Raw genomic sequence first — 19,432 nt, 5'->3', positions numbered from 1 at the left:
TTACGGGCACACAGAGGGGAAACCCGGCTGCACTTGCCCTGAACTGTGACGCTCTCCCAGCACGGCTGGCCTAGCCCCAAACAAGACCCATGGAGGATTCTCGCTCACTAATCCTTTGGGGGGGGCGGGGGGGGGCAGAGATTGGGTGGGGGGCCCAGGATGACAGGACCTGACCTGAGGTCCTGTCCCTGCCCCCCATGCTGCTGGGATTTGCAGCAAACCAGCTGGCAGGTGCGGGGTGGAAGGGGCACAGCAGAGGTGTTGCTAAATAAAGCAAACATCGAGCCTACCCTTACCGGAGCAATAAAAGGACAGATTGCTCGCGCCCTTCCCAGCCCCGCTTCCTCATTCCCAGAAGCGGGTCCCACAAAACATCCCCCCCTGCCTGCCGGGCAGAGGGCACATGCAGCCAGCAGCACAGTGGGTGCCACGTGGGGCACCTTGGTAGAGGGCTGAGCAGAGGCGTCATGGGAAGAGGGGTTCAGAGAGGCACTGGGGGTTCCTGCCGTGCAGGGACAGAGGTACATTCTGCAGGCGTTGGGAAGATGCTGCTCGCCTGGCGGGCGCTGGGCACCGGCTGGCACCCTCCACCCACCCTCGTCCCTCAGCAGCACGTGGGGTGCAGAGGAAGGTACAAGCCATCACTGCCCCACCCCGGCTGGGTTAATCTTTCGGTGAGCCCGTGGCCAGGCGCTGCCCCAGGGGCCCTGCCAGCTGGCTGAGCGGGGAAGGGTGCAGAGCAAACAGCAGCTGGGAGCAGCAGGAGGGTTGGGGGCAGAGATCAGGCCATGCCCATGCCTGGAACTTCCTCTCCAGCTGGGGCATTGTTTGCCCTGCTGGGTGCACAGCCGGGATCCCTGGGCTGGCTGCCCTGCCCCGTCCTGCTTTCACAGGGGCACACCCACCATTCAGGGCTCTCTTATATTCCCCCCCGCCCCCGCTGGTTCACTCGCTAGCTGCACACCCCTGCAGACAGGGAGATCAGGCCAGAGTGGCCCTGGAAGTGGGGATGAAGGCAGCTCCCCACTCGACGCAGCAGAAGCAGGCCGGGGGTCACCCTGCTCCCCCCCCCCCATCCCTGCAAGTCCTCTGCGTAGAAGGGCTTCCCATGGTGCATGCCTGGGACACGGCAATAGCTGGCCAGCGCCCCCGGCACAAAACGGGGCAGATAGCGGGGACCCACAGCACCCGCCAAGGAGAGGCAGCAGGGTAGGGGTGAGGGGGCTGCATGGAGCACGGGGGGGGGGCTGCCACCCACAGAGGGAGGGGTGCCAGCAGCTGTCTGCCTACAAGCAGCCCCAGCAGGAAGCAGATCTGAGGCACAGCACATGAGCAGAGAGGCTGGAAGAGTGAGTAGCTCCTACCTCGCGTGGGCTCCCCCAGGCTGGGGCGGGAGGGGGGGTACCAGTCCCTGAATGCACGGCCAGGGAGAGGGAGGGATGGACTGCTCGCTCCACCTCTTCCTGCTCCGGCTGGTAGGTGGGAGCTAGCCTACCTCCCCCAGAGCCCCAGCCGCCTGCAGAGTAGCCCTGACCCACTGCACCCACAGCCCAGCTTTGCAGGCGATTCCCCCCCCCTTCCCCTGGCATCGCTGTGTAACGTGGCATCGCACACACGCCTAGGGTGGGCAACTCAGCCCAGGGAGGGCGAGCCGCGTCAGGCCAGAGCCCTTGGCTAACCGGCAGCCCCGCCCCCAGGTGCCCGTGCGAAAGGAAAGCCCAGGGCACAGACTCCAGGAACAAGCCGCTGCTCCAGCAGATTCATTTGTCCGGAGGCTGGTAAGTTACATTAAAGGATGCCCCCCCACAGAGCCAGAGAGCAGGCCTGCGAGGAACACGTGGAAATCCTGGTCCTGAAAAGGCCTGTGGGAACTTCACTGATGAAACCAGGCTGGATGCCAGCCAGCCAGCCTCAGATCCGGGGCGAGGGGCGCCCGCCCTGCTGGCTGGGGGCAGGGAGTTGAGAAGCCGGGTCAGGACACCCAGCAGCAGGCGGGAAAGGCGACTCTGCTTCTTCCCCTTGGAGCTTGCCAGGCGTCCAGAGCTTTGGAAAGTCTCCGCTCTAAGCCCCGAGGAGGGGAAGATGGGGGGGGATCACCCCCCCTCCCAGGCCCCGCTGGGCATCCTCTGGAGAGAAGCCGGGGTGCCTGGGTTACTAGTCAAGTCAATGAGACGTTTGGGGGGCAGGGGGAAAAGGGGGATGGGTGCTGCTCAGAAATCGGGCTCCTGCGAGTCGGTGTTGCCAGCCGCTTGTCGCTCCTCCTGGCTCTGCCCCCACACAAAGCGGTAGTTGTCCTCCATCTCCTGCTGCCGCCGCTGCTCCTTGTGGGCTTCCTCCATGCCCTGGATCTGGGGGGAAGAGAGAAATGAGGGTCCCATGGGGGGACGGGGCGGAGATCCCACAGCAGCACCCACCCTCCACCACGGCAGGGGCAGGGCGACTCCCCCACCGCTGCCCGAGAAGCCTCCCCCTGGCACTGTAAGCCGTAAGCTGGGCTCCAGGAAGAGAACGGCCTACATAAGATCGCAAGCCGGGAGGGTAAAGCTGGGATCGTTTGTTGCTGGGGAACAGGAGTATCTGGAGTCAGACCGAGAGGGGCTGGACTCAGGCTTGCTGGCCTCAGCGCCTGGACCCAGCAGACTCCACCCGTCACCCCCAGAGTAGATCGGCCAGGTACCTGACAGCTTGCTCTTTGGGGGGGGGGGGGGCAGAGGGGACCTGTCTGCTCAATGTGGGAGTACTAGCTCCCACTCCCTTCCCACAACAGCTATGGAGCTGGCTCATGCCCTCTTCCCCAGAGGTGGCTGCATTTCTGGGGCGTCGTACATCTAGCCGTTGTGAAGTGGGAAGGCTGTGTGGGTGAGCGAACAGCAAGGTCAGCACTCCTGGGTTCCATCCCCAGCTCCGCCACTGACTCACTGAACTGTCTGGGGAGTCACTTCCCTCCTGTGCCTCAGTTTCCCCATCTGACCTGCCTTGCCTGGGGATTAACCCATCAGTGGCTGCAGATGGGAGAGGCCAATAAAGGCCCTGCCCCCCAGCCACAAAGGCCCCGCCTCCCCCAGCGGCATTTAGACTTGCTTTCACCACGATATTGAAGAAGATGTCTTTCAGGTTCTTGGTGTCTTCGTCCGACAGCCAGTGCGTATCGTCCTCATCCCCGAAGTCCCCCGTCTTCACGATTTTGATCTCGATTTTACCTGCCGGTCACAGCGCAATGAGGCTAGGCCTGGTCTAGGGTTAACGTTTCACTCAATAGCTACATCGCTCAGGGGTGTGCAAAACCTCGAGGAGGCGGCACTTCTACAGCAACAGGAAACTCCTCCCTTCCCGGCAGGAAGCATCGACACCAGGGCGCTGTGGCGGCACAACCGCAGCGCCGTGGCTGTGTCGCTGTAGTGTAGACGGGCCCTTAGCGTGTCGCCAGTGCAGGGAGAGCAGGCTGGGGCCTGGGCAAAGGGCAGACGCAGGCGGCATTGATCGGGAAACGGGGCCTGGAAGGGAACCAACAGGGGCCGCTGCACGCTGGGAAGGGGCAGACTCAGCCTGGCTCACCCCTCAGCACATTCCCAGCCACATCCGATGGAGGGTGCAGCCGGGGGCATGGCAGGGTAACCGCCAGGAACAGTCGCCACGCCGAGCTCTCACACGCCAGGGCCTGGCTCTGGGGCTCCCCACAAGAGCTGAAGGCGGGGCACGGCCCTGGCAGGAGATAGACAGGGAAAGCCCCAATGTAGGCACTGCCTGCAGAGACGATCGTAACAGGAGAACTGTGCTCTCCCCCTTTAAATGCAGAGCTGGACTGGCGATCCAGCACCTGCCGAGCTGCGACGCCAGCCCTGAGCCCCGCCCTGGGGGCAAGGCGCCCTCGCGTCCTAGACAAAGCTGCAGCAACACCTTCTGTGCAGAGTCCGTGGCACGGTGCACGTGGTAGGATCCTATCTGACACGGCATGATGGCTTTATGCCCCTTGCTTCCTACAGTGGAGGGCCCTGTGACACCCGGTTCCCCGCACGGAGTCTATCCCTCCTGGATCAGCAACTCACCTCCCATTGGGACAGTCTCCACTCAACCCCCTGCACCCCAAGGATAATGAGGGGACACCATCAAGCAGCCCCCACCCCACCAGAATAGCACTAAGGAGATAACCCGCAACTGGAGAGCTCAGAAAAGCCGTCAGTTTCCCACGGAGACAATATTAAAGGCACAACATCAAACTATCCCGAGGCGAGGGAAAGCCGGGACTAGCGAGAGGCCAGGCTGGCTCCATCAGGAGCTCTGAACACTCAAAAGGAACCCGATGAGAAGTGGAAACACGGACAAATTGCTACGGATGGGGGCAAAAGAACCACCCAGGCAAAATCAGAAAGACTCAGGCCCAGAGTGCGTTACGCCTAGGAAGGGATGTCAAAAGCAAGAAGAGGTTCTATCAATACACTAGGCGCAAGAGAAAGAAGGAACTGTAGGGCCTGTACTCAGTGGGGAAAGAGAGCTGATAACAGCTGTTGTGGAGACTGAAACAAAAGAGGCATTAAACACCTTGGCCTTTGTCATCGGTTAACTGCGGCCAGATCTTTAACACGGTGACTACGAACAGGGAAAGAAGAGGTTAAAGTCTATTTAGACAGGCTAGCTGTGGGAAGTTGCCAGGGCCTGACGAAATTCAATAGGGTTCTTAGGGCACCAGCTACGGCAATCTGGGAACTGCTGGCAGTTAACTTTGAGAACTCCTGGAGGACGGGTGAGGGTCCTCAGAGCTGGAGAAGGGCAAACGTAGTTCTTGGCTTTAGGAAGGGGAAACTATAGAACAGGCAGCTTAACTTAGATAGCGGGAAAGATATCGGAAGCAATTATTGAACCATTAGTCTGCCAGCACCCAGAGGATACAGGGTTATAACGAATAGTCAGCATGGATGTGTCAAGAACAAGACAGGCCAAGCCAACCTAATTTCCTTATTTGACAGGGCCACTGGGCCCAGTGGATGAAGGGAAGTGGTAGCCCGGAGAGATCTGGGTTTTAGTAAGGCTTTTGACAGTCCTGCATGACATTCTCGTAAGCAAACGAGGGAAACCTGGTCTAGAAGAAATGGTCAGAAAGTGGGGTTGTAACTGGTCGAAAGATTGTCTTCAAAGAGTAGTTCTCAGGGGTTCTCTGTCAAACTGGAAGGGTCCTGCACGGCTCAGCACTATTCAATATGAACAGTGACGACTCGGCCGGAGAGTACACTTATCCAATGTGCGGATGACACCGAGCCGGGAGGGGAGCACTTTGGCGGACAGGATTAGAATTCAGAACCCCCAGGACCAATGGAAGGACTGGGCTGAATCCAACAAGATGAAATTCAGCATCGACAAGGGGGGGGGGGGGGGAGAGATAAAAATCCAATGCACAATTATAACTGGCTAGCAGTGCCAGAAAGCAGCTGCGGGTTATGGCGGATCACAAGCCGAACGTGAGTCAACCATGGGATGTGGCTGTAAAAAAAGGTGACCGTTCAGGGATGTATTAACAGGAGCATCGTCTGTAATATGCCAGGGTGTGTGTGTGTGTGTGTGTGTGTGTGTCATTGTCCCGTTTTATGCGGCACCGGTGAGGCCTTAGCTGGAGTACTGCATCCAGTTCTGGGTGTCACGCTTAGGGAACTGGGCACGTTTGGTCTTGAAGGAAAAACGGCTGAGACCAACAGATGCACGCTTCTCCAAGGCCCCTGAAGGTAGGATGAGACAATGGCTTTGATCAGCAACATGGGGGATCAAACTCGCAGGGGAACTCAGCTCTGAGCAGGCTCCCAGGGAAGCTGTGGGATCCCCAGCTTCGGTGGTTTTTAGAAACAGATTGGACAAACCCGGCTGGGAAGGTCGCCCGGGTTTACCTGGTCCTGCCTTGGTGCCAGGGGCCGCACTAGACAACCTCTCAAGGGCCCTTCCAGCCCTACAGTTCTAGGAGGATCAGCAGAGCCCCTCACTCCCAGGAGTTTATTCAGATGCCCTCAGTAACCCCAGTTCCGCTGCTGCTGTTCTTCTAAGGCCAGCCCCCGGTTCCCTTCCCCTCACCCGCTGCCCACGCACAGACCGGCTCCGCGCCAGCTCAGCCCACCCTGGCCGTGGCTCTGGAGAGGACAGGAAGCGATCACTAGCGAACAGCTTACAGCTCCCACTCCCTGCCCCGGGAGCGCCGCTCACCAGCCTCCTAGCACAATGGTGCCCTCGCCCGCTGGCCGGCATTACCTTGCGCTTTCAGGCCCTCTCTCTCCAGCAGGTCCTTAACCATATTCTCAAGGTTTCGCACCTGCGGGTTCTCACTGCCCAGCTGTCTAACTCTCAGTTCCTTCCGCAGGGGGCTGCCTGGCTTTATCCTAGTGACCCTGACCTTCACGCGCCCGTCCGAGTCGGCATCTGAGACAGAAAGTTACAGACAGGAGCTTCAGTGCCCTGGGACCACACCGCGGGGGGGCAAGCGGGCGCCGTGCCCTCCGGGAGCTACCACTGCCAGTCACGGATGTCTACGTCCTGAGGCCGGGCCTCCCCGATCCCCACTGAGGATGCTGCTGACTGCTACGGCCCAGCTAAGCAGTGGCACCGACGGGCAGCGGGAGTAGCCTGGGCTCTGGGGGTGGCGGGGAAAGTGGCTGGTGTGAGGCTATATTTGAGGTGCCCGTCTGCACAGAGATTGCTGCCCGGCTGGGCTCAGGCACAGATGCCTGGCAACCCCCTCTAAAGAGCTGTGGTCGCACAAAGCAAGGACGCTGACCTGGTCCCCAGGCTGGGCCAGCTCCGCTCCAGAGGATGCTGTGAGGGGAAGGGGCCTAGCTCACAAGCCAGCCGCTAAAAAGAATTTAAAGCCACCTCAGCCTGCGCAGCCGATACCCGTTATTTCCACCACTTCCCCAAGGCACCCAGGATTCCCACCCCCTTTCGACGTCCCCCCTGCCCCCAGGATTCTATCTGAGGTTACGCAGCCACGATTCGCCACCAGAAAGCACTTCCCGACGCCGGTGGAGTTCTCAGGATGCCCCCCCGGCACCAGAGAAGCAGCAATACCAGCCCTTCTGCTCAGCTCCCAGCCTCATACAGGGGTCAGCCCCACTGCCGCCCCAGCCCAGCCCCCTCATCTCCAACTCCCCCGCAGGAAATCTGGGGGTCAACCTCCTGACGTACAGGGCAAGTTACCCCCCAAAGCTCAGCTGCTGTGGAGGCTGGGGGAGAGAAGGGAGCTCTGAACAGCCCTGCTGCGAGGAGTTCCCCAGATGGGGACGGGCCAAGGCCAGATTTCCAGACACTATGCCTTTAAGTGCGTGCCCCAGCAGTGGCCGTCGCGCCTCCTTGAAGATGGGCAGAGCAGCCCGGGGTGGATCTAAGCAGCCTGGGAATCAAAGAACCACACGCACATCGGAACGTACCAGCTGCTTGCTTAGCCAACTGGTTCGCGCTGCCCCCAGCTGGGTCTCCTTCACCCTCCTCTTCCTCCCCTTTCTCAGCCGCTTTGCCGCTATCCAGCTTGTCGATCAGCTTGTTGAGGGTGGAGGCCAGCGACTTGGAGGCGTGGTTCCGATCAAACTCGCCCTTCAGGCCCTCTGTCTCCAGCTCATCCTCCACCTGGGGGCAGAGAGGGGCCGGGGGAGGGGGAAGCAGCAGTTAAAGAATGACGCACACGTGGCCCCACAAATGCCAGATCAGGCCACAGAGCAGCCATCCGGAGCCTCCGATCCAGCCTTCCCCAACCAGAGAAGGCACCTTGCGCCCTGTTCTGGGGCGTAGCCACCATGGATAGGAGACGGGTGTAACCCACAGAGACGGTGGCTCTGCCTCCCCCTAGTGGCTAGAAACGCTACTGCCTCCAAACCTGAGCCTTTCACCCACACGGTTAAAGCCAGAGGTCTGGGGATCGGGCCCCAGGGACCCCACCACGGCGCCAACGGAGGGGCAGGAAGAAACCACTGGGAGCCAGGGGGCATGGACACTACCGCCTCTTGCTTCCTGATGCTTCAGAACGGGCAGCGGGCACCTAGGTCCCCCTGCACCACCACAGCCCAGCAGAGGCGCTGCCCACGCCCCAGCGGCCGCTTTGAGCGCAGCAATCGGGATCCGGCTGTGCCTGCATAGGGCTGGCGTGCCCCACGGGAGGACAGAGAGCCTGGGGCACCCTGGCGCCAGACACACGGGCGGCGGGGGGGCCGCTGCCCTGGCCTCACCTCGTCCATGATGTTGTCGAACTCCTTCTCCATTTCCGTTTTCACCTCTTCCTTCAGCTGCGCCATCTCGGAGCCGGGCAGCAGGATGTCATCCAGCTCCTCCTCAAACTTCCCCAACAGCTCCTCCTCATCGTCCTCCTCCTCCGCCGGGTGCTCGCTCCTGGCGCCCGGCGCCTCCTCGTTCCCTGGGGCCTCCTGGCTCTTTTCCGATTCGCGCCCCTTCTCTTTCCTCTAGGTGGGGTGGGGAGGGGATATCAGCCCTATGGATGGCTCAGGAACACACATGGCACAGATGGCATGGGTGCCAGCATCGAGCCAGGCGCATTGGCAGGGAAAGTCAAGGCCCCCCCAGGGGATTTAGTAGTGCAACACCCACTATAAAGTGAATGGGCAGCAAGAGCATAAATCCCCAAGGCGGCAGTTTGGAGGAGACTTAGACACTCCCCACTCTCATGAATCTACCTGTCTAGTCAGGGAGGATTAGCTTCCCAGATGGGGAAACTGAGGCACACAACAAGGCCAGGACCAGCCCACATTAACAGAGGGTGTCAAAGTCTGAGCCAGATCAGGCCTGCCCCAGAGCCAGGAATCTAGCTGTAACACTTGTTAGCCAGCGTCACCAGGGGTCCCCTGCATGAAGATCGCCTCCTCCCACGGGCAAGCGCTCCGTGCTAAGAGCACCGACAGCCAACGCGGCGTCAGGCCCCCACGTACCTTCTTGGTGCTTTCCTTCAGCGCCTCGATGAACTGGACCAGGTCCCCCGGGTTCCGGATCACTTTGAAGTGGATTTTTCGCTGGAAATCTGAAAGATTCCAAAGCAACGAAGAACATCTGCGGCTCTGTGCCTGGAAGGAGCCGTCCCTCCCTCAGCACGCGTGGATTCCACCCCTCGCCGAGGCCGTTCTCAAGGAGAACCAGACAAAGCAGGCGCAGGATTCCCATGGGAGCACAAGTCTAAGAGAGCACAGACTTCAATCCCCCGACGTCCCAGGGCGCCAGGCACTCCTGGTCAGAGAACATGCTCCTGCACTGATGGGCAGGGTCGCTATGGTTCGTCCAATCACCCAGAGAGCTGACGTCCTCGCTCCATCCTCCAGACAGAGCAGGAAGAGATTTAAAACCGGTGTTTTACCCGGGCCATAAAACGGGACTGGCGGTGTTATGGCTTTCGGTTTGAGCCCCACATGCAAGCCAAAGATCCCTTGTCACCAAGCCACGGTAAAAGGCGGATGATCTTTTGCTTGTTATTGCTCAGTTTATCCCGATACCAGAGCGGTGGCAGGTTCCCTGGGGTTTCCGCTCGGGTTTCACACACCCCGCTTCTGGTTGAAAGCGAAAGGGCACCTCTCCACGGCGACCACGGGGTGGGACCGCACCTCGCGTACACGGCTCCGGCACCCCGGGCTAGCTAGGGGAAAGCTAACTGAGGTGTGCAGTGTAGACACAGCCTAAAACCAACAGAGCCAATTCAGTGCAGCTCACAGGATTCCCAGCCGAGTGGGTGGGCATGTCCCTTCCTCCGAATATCCCCTCCCCCAGGACACCCCCTACAACCTCCCCCCTGGATGTACGGCCGCAGGAGATCTGCCCTAGGATTCTGTTAGACACTCACCAGCCGGGTGATCATCTGCCGTCTTCACAACAGCCTCTTCCTCCTGCCGCAGGGAGGACAGCAGGAGTTTAGGGCTACCCAGGGGAATCCCAGACCCAGCTCCCCCGGCAGCGAGGGCAGGGGAGACGTTATCAGCCATTAAGAGCCCCGAGGAGCCCTGCCCCTGATTTGCCAATAGCAAAAGGAAGCCACAGCTGCCGCGGGCTGGGCAGAGCCCTCTTGGGTCCCATGGGGGGAAGGCAGCACCCCGCTAGCTGGGAGGACGGTCCGGCTGGGACAGAAGGGAGATGATGGAAGCGTGGCTCAGCAGCGCCATGTGGTGGCAGACCGCCACACTGCAGGAGCTGGCAGGGACTCCATGTGAGTGAAGCACGCCCCAAGACCATCGTGCGAGGCAGCTGAATCTCTGCTCCAGCGACCCCCGGAAGAGCAGTGCCCCCCGCACGGCTGCGCCAGCTTCCTGGCCCAGCCCACGGCGAGCCAGCGAAGCCGGAAGGGAGGCCGTGTGGAAGGGGGGCACAGGACAGAGCTGTTACCTTGGTGCGGTCCGGCAGGTCGCCTTCTTGCCCATCTGCTCTGAGCTCTCTGTCCCCGAAGCCGGCGGCCTCCCCTGGGCCAGACCCAGGGTTCTCCCTTGGAATGGCTAGCACAAACCAAGAAGAAAACGTCAGAGCGGAGCCAGGCCAGGCAGATAAAGTCGTGGGGAAGCAGCGGAAGTGCTCGGGGCTCCGGCACAGCTGTGGACCCTTGAGTAAACTTCGCATCCGCCCAATCCCCCAGGCCAGGCCAAACGCCCTCTGTCTCCCTGCCTTTAACCAACAGCCAGGCTCCACGGGAGCATGATCTCTCCTCCCCGCCCTGCCCCACGCAGCAGCTTCCCAGCGCCCCAGGGCAGAGACACCGTCTCGACATGCAGCGCCACGACTCCAGGGCAGAGGGGAAGGCAATTGAGCCACACGGGCCCATTCACTGCCCGGGCTCAGCGCAGCATCAGCACAAGCTCAGGGGCCCTGCCAGACCCTCCCGCGCCTCCCTAAAGTCCATGGGCACCGGAGAGGAAGCCTGCCCCCCCCCACCAGTTACACGGCCCAGAGCTCAGCGGCGCTTGCCCCCAGCCTGGGGAGAGGAAGGGGCTATTTGGCAGGGCTCAGAAGCGCCAAGAGCTCCGTACCGTTCCCGTCCGCTTCCTCCTCCCCGTGGAGAGGGGGGGCTGGCTCCACACCTTCCGGATCCTGGGAAGCAGGGTTGAGATCTCGCTCGTTCCACAGCCTCGAGTCCAGGGTCTTCAGCTCCTCGGAGATCTCCTCCACCTTGCGCTTGGTGTCGGCTGCGTTGGCCAGAGTAGAGGGGATTTGAGTCACCACAGAGCCCCCCCGACCTCCCCCCGGGGGGGGGTAGTCCGAGAACCCACCCTGAGGAAGTCACTGCCCCCCCCCCCAAATGTGCATAGGGGGCCTTCGTAGCTTTGCTAAGCAGCAGAAACCCACCGAGCCCAAGAACGTAGGCTCCAGGGCACCCCACGGGGCCCATACCCATTGGCTAAAAAGGGGGCAGGTCAGATGCTACAGCTGGTCAGGATCTGCTGGGCCAAGACGACCCCTCCCATGAGCCGCTGTTGCAGGCCCTGGGAGGGGCTGAGTATTTAGGCCCCAGCCCCTCCGCCACCCTCCCCGTCCCAGATACTCACACACTTGGGCATGGACGTATTCCACGTACTGGGCCGGGCTCAGGGCCGGGTGGCAGCGGATGGCCTGGGGCATGGCACTGGAGGGCGGGCGCAGGAAGGGGTGGTGGCAGATGCGGGTGGTGTGGACGGTCAGGACGTAGGAGCAGGACTGCGGCTCGTCCACACGAGCAATGTAATCCCCGGAGCCCTCTTCGCACAGGAACTGCCGCCGGGGGAACGCGGTTAGCATGCCCGGCCTCACTCACCCCTGGGGCTCACGGACTGGCATGGCCATCAGGGGCTTCTTGGCAGGCCATCAGGGGCTCCCACTTCAGAGTGGCTCATCTGCCTCTACCCCTTCCCCATCTCCCGTGGAAGCCCGCCCCACTCTGCCTTCAGAGCGTCTACCCAGCTCACCCCAACTCCAGAGAATTGCCCCCACCCCTCGCCCGCCCGTCCTTCCCACCCCGCTTACCCTGACTTCAGCTTCCCTGGGCTGCCCGCTTAGGTCACACTTGGATCCGTTGCCGTAGGTCTGGCTGTGGTAGCGCTTGAGCCTGTGCTGCTTCGAAGCCTAGAAAAGAGCAGCGGGAGCGAGGAAGAGGCGTGAGCCGCACGCCGGGCGAGGGGGTGAGAGGACACAGCCCCACGACGCCGACCAGCCCGGACAACGGGTCACGTGCTGAAACAGAACTGGCCACCCGGCACTGCGCTGCGGCCAGACACGGAGGCGCTGCCTGCGACGTGGGAGAGACACTGTCTCTTGAAGGGGTGTTAAAAGCTGTACCCCAAAGGGAATTTGATATTAGAATGGATTGGAGCATTAAAGCTTCCAACTTGAAGGTCCACACGGTGCTGGGTCTGTCTCCAGGGATCTCAAAGCACCCCACGCACCAAGCCGCTCAGCATTCTGGGAGATATGCGTCCCATTTTATAGATGGGGAAACTGAGGCAGATCAAGTTACTTCCCAGGTCACACAGCGACTCAGTGGCAGAGACAATCCCCTGTTCTGACCAACAGGGCCCACTGTAAGGAGGAGAGAGTTAGCTGGGACACGGCTGGACTGTTCACCCTGTTTGCAGAGCCGCCACTAGACACACCCCCAGCGGAGCCCACCATCCTCGTCCCAAACCCAGGGCTCCGCAGGTTCCCATTTCAGGAGGGCACAGGAGGCCTGAGAAGCACCAACCTTTGCCGTCTCATTGTCCCAGTCGAACGCCGACTGATAATATCCAAGATACAGGATGTCGCCTTTAATCTCGGACTCTGGAAAACAAACAGCGACACAGGTTAGAGCGTGCTCATCCCCGGGGCGGCCATGGGCTCAGGACAAGCGTGTTGAGAGACCCCAGGAAGGGTGGCCCAGTGGTTAGGGCACTCAAGAAACCTGGGTTCAATTCCCTGCCCTGCTCCAGACTTCCTGTAGGACTGTGGGGATAACAGCACTGCCCTGCACCAGGGAGGGTAAACCCTTGGAAGGCCATGCTCAGACACAGTATCCTGGCCTAGATCAGGCTGTGGGGAAGGCCTGGATGCTGGCCAAGTCTTTGGGGGAAAAACCCCTTTTGCTATGGGCTCATCAAGATCAAACACAGAGCGTCCCCTTCCCTCACTGCACCGGAGCGCCTCGGTCAGAGATGAGAGCGTCAGTTTCCACCCAGGTGACAGCTAGAGGTCTGAGACGTAAGGGGGCCCACGGGGGAAAGGGGTGGCCACAGGTGCACTGGCCCTAAAACCGTGACAAGGAGTCCAAGGGGGAGGAAATGATTAGACACGGGATGCCATGAGAGTGGGAGGGATCGACTGAAAGTGATCACAGCAGAGAACCCATGGCCCCTGGGCCCCTTACACGTTGCCATCTGCCTGGGCACAGCTGGGGCTGATGCAACAGGTGCTTTCAATTACCCAGGTAACGTCTTTCCTACTCCAAGTATTTAAATCGGGTGGCTTTCCACAGCCCAGCCAAACCCACTGAGTCAGCGAGCCAGTCACCCGCAGAGGCGAGCGGCTAGACGTGTTCTCAGGTGAGGGTGCTGGTATAATCCATCCCCCGGGACACGCACCACCCGCCCCCCTCCCTGTGGCCCAGCAGAAGGGTCCTGGAACTAGCCAACAACCGGTGGCTGAGGCGGGCATGGAGGTGGCGAGGATTACCTTCGATGTGGTATTGCTGGATGTGTTTCCCATAGCAGAACTCGTACGTCCACCAGTCCTTGGTCTGGGGACAAGGAAAGAGCAACACAACGTGATTAAGTTCAACAAAGCCCAAGGCCAATCCCACACACCAAAACCTTCACACACACCCCACACCAGAACCTGCCATGGGCCGTGTCCCCAGCCCAGACCCCGCACTAGGGGTGGGGTTTAGTTCCGCTCTGATGGGGCTCACCGGTCCCCCAGGGCAGGGCTCATTTCAGGCTTGGGGGCTCAGATAAAAACCCTGCGGCCTTTCCTTGTATCTGGCACATCAGGACGGCGCGCGCACTGAGGGGAGCGTGCACACCACCAGCCAGGCCCTTGGGGAGAACGGTCGTTGCTATTCAGCACCTTCCCCATCAGCCCCCAGGCAGGTGGCTAAGAAGGTGGAATTAATTCCCTTAACCTCCCTTTCTGAGAAGGAGAGCTGGGAAAGGGTGGCTGGCAAGCTTCCAGCAGGTGACGTTGGCTGGTGGATGCCAAAAACCCCTCGGCCCCATGCATCCTTCCGTTCTGCCCCAGTCCCCCAGCGCCTGGCAGCAGCGGGCTCACCTTTACAAGGCAGGGCGCAGCCTCCATCGGCCTCAGCAGATCCAAGATCCCCAGCCCGCTGTAACTCTGCGGCTGCTCCTCGGCGTCCAGGTGGATTCTCAGGGCGGCGGTCGGCAGGTGGCACTCGTACTTCTGCTTGTACTTGGACGAGATGACCACGACATCCTCCGAATCGCTCTAGGGAAGGGCAGAGGGCGAAATCAGCAAAGGAGACCGAGGCCGGCAGGAACGCAGCTTGGAACGCAGGCCCTGCCAGCTCGGAGACAGCTGCGTCCGGCACAGAACGGGTGCTATGGATGGAGGGCCACTTGCAACGGGCGACCCCGGGCTGCTAATCTTGGCAGAGGTCAGATGGAACAAGAAGGTGCCCCCCGGGTAGCTAGAGGCTCTGCTTTTCTGTTGTTCCTGCCAGACCAGGATTTCAAGGAAAACACTCCCAGAGTCTAGTGAGCTTTACCCCAATTTTGCAGATGCAGGAATTAAGGCACAGAGAGGTAACATGACAAAGGTTTCAGAGTCAGTGGCAGACAGGGAATAGAGCCGAAGAGTCCCGATTGCCCCTCTCACCGCTAGGCCAATCTTAAAAGAAAAGAGACTCTTCCAAAACCAAAATACTCCCTGAACCCAGCCCGAAAGCCGGCTCCTCACCACAATCCTCCGTGGCGTTGGCTACATGAGAAAGCGACTCTGCTTTAACTGCAGGTGTGACACTGAACCCATTTAAACGGGTGCAACCCCCACTGGGGAGGGAGGCTGCAATCTCAATTTCAGAGCAGATGTCACTGCCCCGCTCTGTGCCTCAGTTTCCCATCTGGAAAACAGGGATGGTGATGCTGACCTCCTTTGTAAGCTGTTTTGAGGTCTCCTGATGAACAGCACGAGATAAGAATGATGTATGATTTATGGCAGGGACCCTCTTCGCATGGCATACGTACAGCCCCCTGCACAATGGGGCCCTGATTCCTTTGAAACCCGGCCCCATTTCAGTCCAGCCAAACTCTGCTTGTCAATACCAGTGGAAGCGTGGAACCATCAGTGCTAACGCATTCATTTAGAAAAGACCCCGCTTGTAGCCCTGGCTAACCTCTCAGGACACACCACGTCTGTGTGATGCTGCAGACTTTGGGCAACCGTGGAGCAAACTGGTGGATCTGTAACTTGCCCGCTGCCCCCCTGCAGAGGGGTCTCAGAAGGGTGTGCAAACAGCAGAGGTTCACCTGCAAACACCAGCCAGCCAAAGTCACCCAAAGCCCAGGTGCCACTGACAGGAGCATCTCACACGATGCGCAGCGGCCAGGGGGTTACTCTAGGGCCCTGCTTCACGTTTCCTTGGCAGCTTTGTCACGCAGCTCCCCGCCTCCCCTTCAGGGACCTCCTGGGCACAGGAGGCGGGAAGTTGGGGCCCAGCCAGGGAGATCCTTACACACAAACGAGAGGCATCTCTCTCACAATCTCCGGCTTTGCCATCTCAGCCGCCGGTTCAAGAGCTCAGGAGCAGAGGTGCTCGTGAGACTTGGGGGCAGTTTTGGAGGCTTTTTTAGTTATTCTGGCTCAGCCGCCTCCCCTGAGCGACCCGCTTGTTTTAACCCTTCCCGACCCGGGGCACTGGCAGCAGACTTTTCTGGTCAGAGAAATGAGGCCTTTGAAATGAAAGTGCGTTTGGTTTTTTTGGACAATCGGGCATTGGAGAGCAGTTCCCCAAAGTCACTGCTTCAGGCAGTGTATTTAGATCCCGACGCCCAGGGACCAGGCTAGGATCACGGGAATAAAAGGTAACAAACCCCAGTGGGCTGCCTGGTACCTACAGAATACGGAGGCATCATCAGCCACAGGGGACTGGGGTCATTTGAGCGTGACAGCTCCTCCCCCTCTAACCTCAGAGGTCCTGACCTCTGACACCCTCCACAAACCTTACTAATGCCCTTTTACCAAGGGATCTGGACCCTGACCCCCCCTCCCCACCTGGCACCATGTCTCAGGGCTGGTAAACCTGGGGCACCATCCAGTACGATTCTGAAGCGCTTCAAACCTCCACCCCCACTGAACTCTGGGGCAGGGAACAGCAGAGCAGAGCATCCTGCACAAGGATGGGGGAGCTTGGCAGAGGACCCCGGTGCAAGACCGCTCAGCCAACGAATCGCTCCACATCCTGGCGCGCTAGGACCTCAGACGCTGCTGCAGCTGGCGGCCCAAAGATCCGCTTCTGCTTTTGGTAAAGGAAAGTGGTTTCCACGCAAGGATGGAAGCGTAGGAGCCGAGCACTCAGCCTGAGAGAGAGAACCAAATCTAGCCACGGGGAAGGGCTTGAAGGAAACAAGAGTAACCAGGAAGCGCTGCCTCACGACAGGCAGGGGGTCTAAAAATACACACGCAGTCAACACGCACAGTTCAATGCATGCCTCGTTCTACAGCCTTCCATGAAACTACCAACCCGCATCACTCAGCGCATCGACCCCTTTCTCCAGCCTTTGTCTGATTTTTGCTCCCACTTTCCAGGGCAGGAGCTGCGCCACCTCCAAGTGCGTTTACCCATCGCGAGCACCTCCCCAATCTCCATAAATCTCCATGCACCAAAAAGCCTGGGCTGTATGATTTATATTACGGTAGCATCTACAGACCCCAGACAAGATCACGGTCCCTGCTCCAAAGACCTTACAACCTAACTAGACAAGAGATAATGGATGAGAGAACCAGAGTATGGGACCCCTTTTATATCTGGGGAACAAAGCACAAAGGGTTTAAGGCCCTGCCCTACAAACAGATTTTATACCAGTGTAACTCTCTCGGTTATGGAAAGTGATTTCTCTTTACCGAAACAGTTTTACCCATATGACCCCTACAGCAGATGCAGTTACACTGGTGCAGAGGTGCTTTATACCAGCATAGCTTATTCCCTTTCACTGTGTCCACACTAGAGAGGACAGCGTGCAACACTTGCCCAACACCCATATGATCTGAAAGGTGCACTACACAACTCCTGTGTTTAGCCAAGACTTGCCCAGGGTCACAGGATTTTTCTTCAAATTTATCTCATGATGCCAAAGTCCAGCAGTGGTGAGCAGAAGAGTTGGCTCTACAAAGCATAAGGTAGCAGAGATAATGGGTGGCGTGACCCGTCAGCTTCTTTTCCTGCACTTTACTAGCAGAAAATGAGCTCTCATGATGCAAACACAAGGCTAATTTTCCAAACAGACGCTTTTAGGCTAAGTCTCCCTTTGGGCCAGGGCTGTGAATTAAGAATCAGGTGGTGTTTTGCTGCCAGAAAGCGACAGCGGTTTTAAGGTCTTTAGATCTCTTTGCCCTTCTCCCCCACCCTTCCGGAGCCGTCTTTGATCCAGAGGGGCAGGGAGCCAGGGAGCAGAGTGCAGTGCACGCAGCGGCGCCAGAATTAGCCATCTCAAAGCACAGGGCAGATCGATAGCGTTAAGCCACATCTCGTGGGTCTGCCAGTTCCACTCAGGTTCCCCTTCACCACACACACAAGGGAGGCACCAGATGGTGGAAGTCCCACGTGCAACGATCCGACCTCTACCAGAGAAGTAAACAGGTGTCAGGGGCAGCTTCCTGCCAGCACGGAGAGCAGCCCAGACACTGCCGAGTCTGCACAGGGCAAGGGGGCGGGGGCAGAGCCTGTGCCAGGATGGGGTCAGCTGTTGGGAACAGAAGAAAGGGCTTTGTTTTCTGGGGGCATCAGGTCCAACGGGGCCCGGGGACAGGGTGGCTGAAGGGGAGCTCCCCATGGGCCAGGCCCCTTCACCTGCGCTTCACGTCACCTGCCAACCCGGCCCTCACCTGACCGGCCTCCCCTAACGCCCCTTCGGCCCCCCACACACACACCCAGCCCCTCTAGACCCCCAGCCCTCACTCCGCTCCCCCCCCCCCCCCAGCCAGACCCAGCCACCTTCCCAGCCCAGACCGTCTCATCCCCCTCCCCCCCCCCGGCACCCCTGGGCTGCCCCTTCTTACCTCCCCCCTGTCACCCCCGCACTCACACCCCCCCCCCACCGAACTCCCTGGACCTGCACGCACCTGCCGGGACACGTGCCCCAGCCCCGGGCCGCCCCCCCAACCACGCACCTGCCAGAACCCCAACCACGGACCTACCGGGACCGCCCCCCCCCAGCCCCGGACCTACCGGGACCGCCCCCCCCCAACCACGCACCTGCCAGCCCCGGGCCGCCCCCTCAGCCACGCACCTAACGGGACCGCCCCCCCCGCCAACCACGCACCTGCGGGGACCCTCCCCGGCACGCCCCCCCCCCCAACGCCTGCCTGCCTGGACCCCCCCCCGGCCCAGGTTGCCCCCCCCAGGCACCTACCGGGGCGGGGCACGGCACGGCACGGCACGGCCCGGCCCGGCCCGGCCCGCCCCCCCGCACGCACCCGCCGCCCCCCGCCCCGGCCGCCCCCCCGCACGCACCTGCCCGGCCAGCACCGGCTCGGCCGCGATCTCGATCCCGTACTTGAGCTCGTTCAGCTCCTGCAGGTTCAGGCTCCCCACGGCCCCGGGCAGCGGCCGCCCCGCCCCCAGCAGCGCCAGCAGCAGGAGCAGCCCCGGCCCCGGGAGCCCCCGGCCCGGCCGCGCCTCCGCCATCTTCCCCAAGCGCCTGCCCTCACCCCCGCCGCTCCGAACCGCTGCTTCCGCCCTCCTCCGGGCCGCCCTCGCTCGGGCCCGCCCGGCCGGCCGCCAGGAGCCCACTCATTGGACCAAGCCCGTGTCAATCGGAGGTTCTAGTTTCCCATTGGTGAAGCCCGCTGGGGTGGGCCGTAAGGAGCGAGGCCGGAGTGGGGATTGGACGGGGCTGGCAGCTGGAGAGGACGGATTGGTCCAAATCAGCGCTCTCCGCGAGCAATCACGACGGCGAGCCCCGCCCCGGATGATGACGTCACACCTGGGCCCTTAAAGGGCAAGAGCAGCCCAGAACCTCCCGTAGGGGGAGGAAAGATACATTGTAGCTCACTAACGATTGAGCCAAGCTGATTGGTTAAACTGTAGTCACATGATCAACAGTAGGGGCTGGGCCATGTGGCAGGTGCCAGGCACTGGGGTGGGGCCTGGGCCAGGTGACACATGGGGGGGGGCGGGTTCACACAAGCTGCATAGGGACAACCGGGGGCTGAGCCTTGTGATGGGTGTGGGGGGCCCAGGTTCGGTGGTAGGTGATGGACAGGGGGTGGGTCTTGGAGCAAGCAATGGGGCAGGGCACAGAGA

General features: G+C 60.5%; 1 protein-coding gene across 7 annotated transcripts; it reads right to left on the bottom strand.

Moving 5' to 3' along the window:
- Nucleotides 1-272: 272 nt before the first annotated feature.
- On the bottom strand, nucleotides 273-18,894 carry OS9 (OS9 endoplasmic reticulum lectin). Of its 7 annotated transcripts, none has more exons than XM_067529948.1 (15): nucleotides 18,641-18,891; nucleotides 14,221-14,397; nucleotides 13,627-13,690; nucleotides 12,662-12,738; nucleotides 11,947-12,045; nucleotides 11,493-11,694; nucleotides 10,977-11,132; nucleotides 10,342-10,448; nucleotides 9,806-9,848; nucleotides 8,907-8,995; nucleotides 8,193-8,423; nucleotides 7,401-7,596; nucleotides 6,229-6,396; nucleotides 3,082-3,200; nucleotides 273-2,348 (listed from the first exon to the last, which is right to left on the bottom strand). In XM_067529948.1, the coding sequence occupies exons 1-15, from the start codon at nucleotides 18,812-18,814 to the stop codon at nucleotides 2,211-2,213; spliced, it is 2,040 nt and encodes a 679-aa protein (XP_067386049.1). In that variant the 5' UTR covers nucleotides 18,815-18,891; the 3' UTR covers nucleotides 273-2,210. The 7 variants fall into 7 exon arrangements, with proteins under 7 accessions (XP_067386049.1, XP_067386051.1, XP_067386052.1 ...); XM_067529950.1 differs by having other exon boundaries at nucleotides 3,091-3,200; XM_067529951.1 differs by having other exon boundaries at nucleotides 11,028-11,132.
- Nucleotides 18,895-19,432: the final 538 nt, after the last annotated feature.

Source organism: Emydura macquarii, unplaced genomic scaffold (assembly GCF_026122565.2).
Source record: "Emydura macquarii macquarii isolate MOO-44397 ecotype Brisbane River unplaced genomic scaffold, CSIRO-AGI_Emac_v2 contig_2994, whole genome shotgun sequence".
Classification (NCBI taxonomy): Eukaryota; Metazoa; Chordata; order Testudines; family Chelidae; genus Emydura; species Emydura macquarii.
The sequence above is the reverse complement of the archived record's forward strand: the minus strand, read 5'-3'. Positions and strand labels throughout refer to the sequence as shown.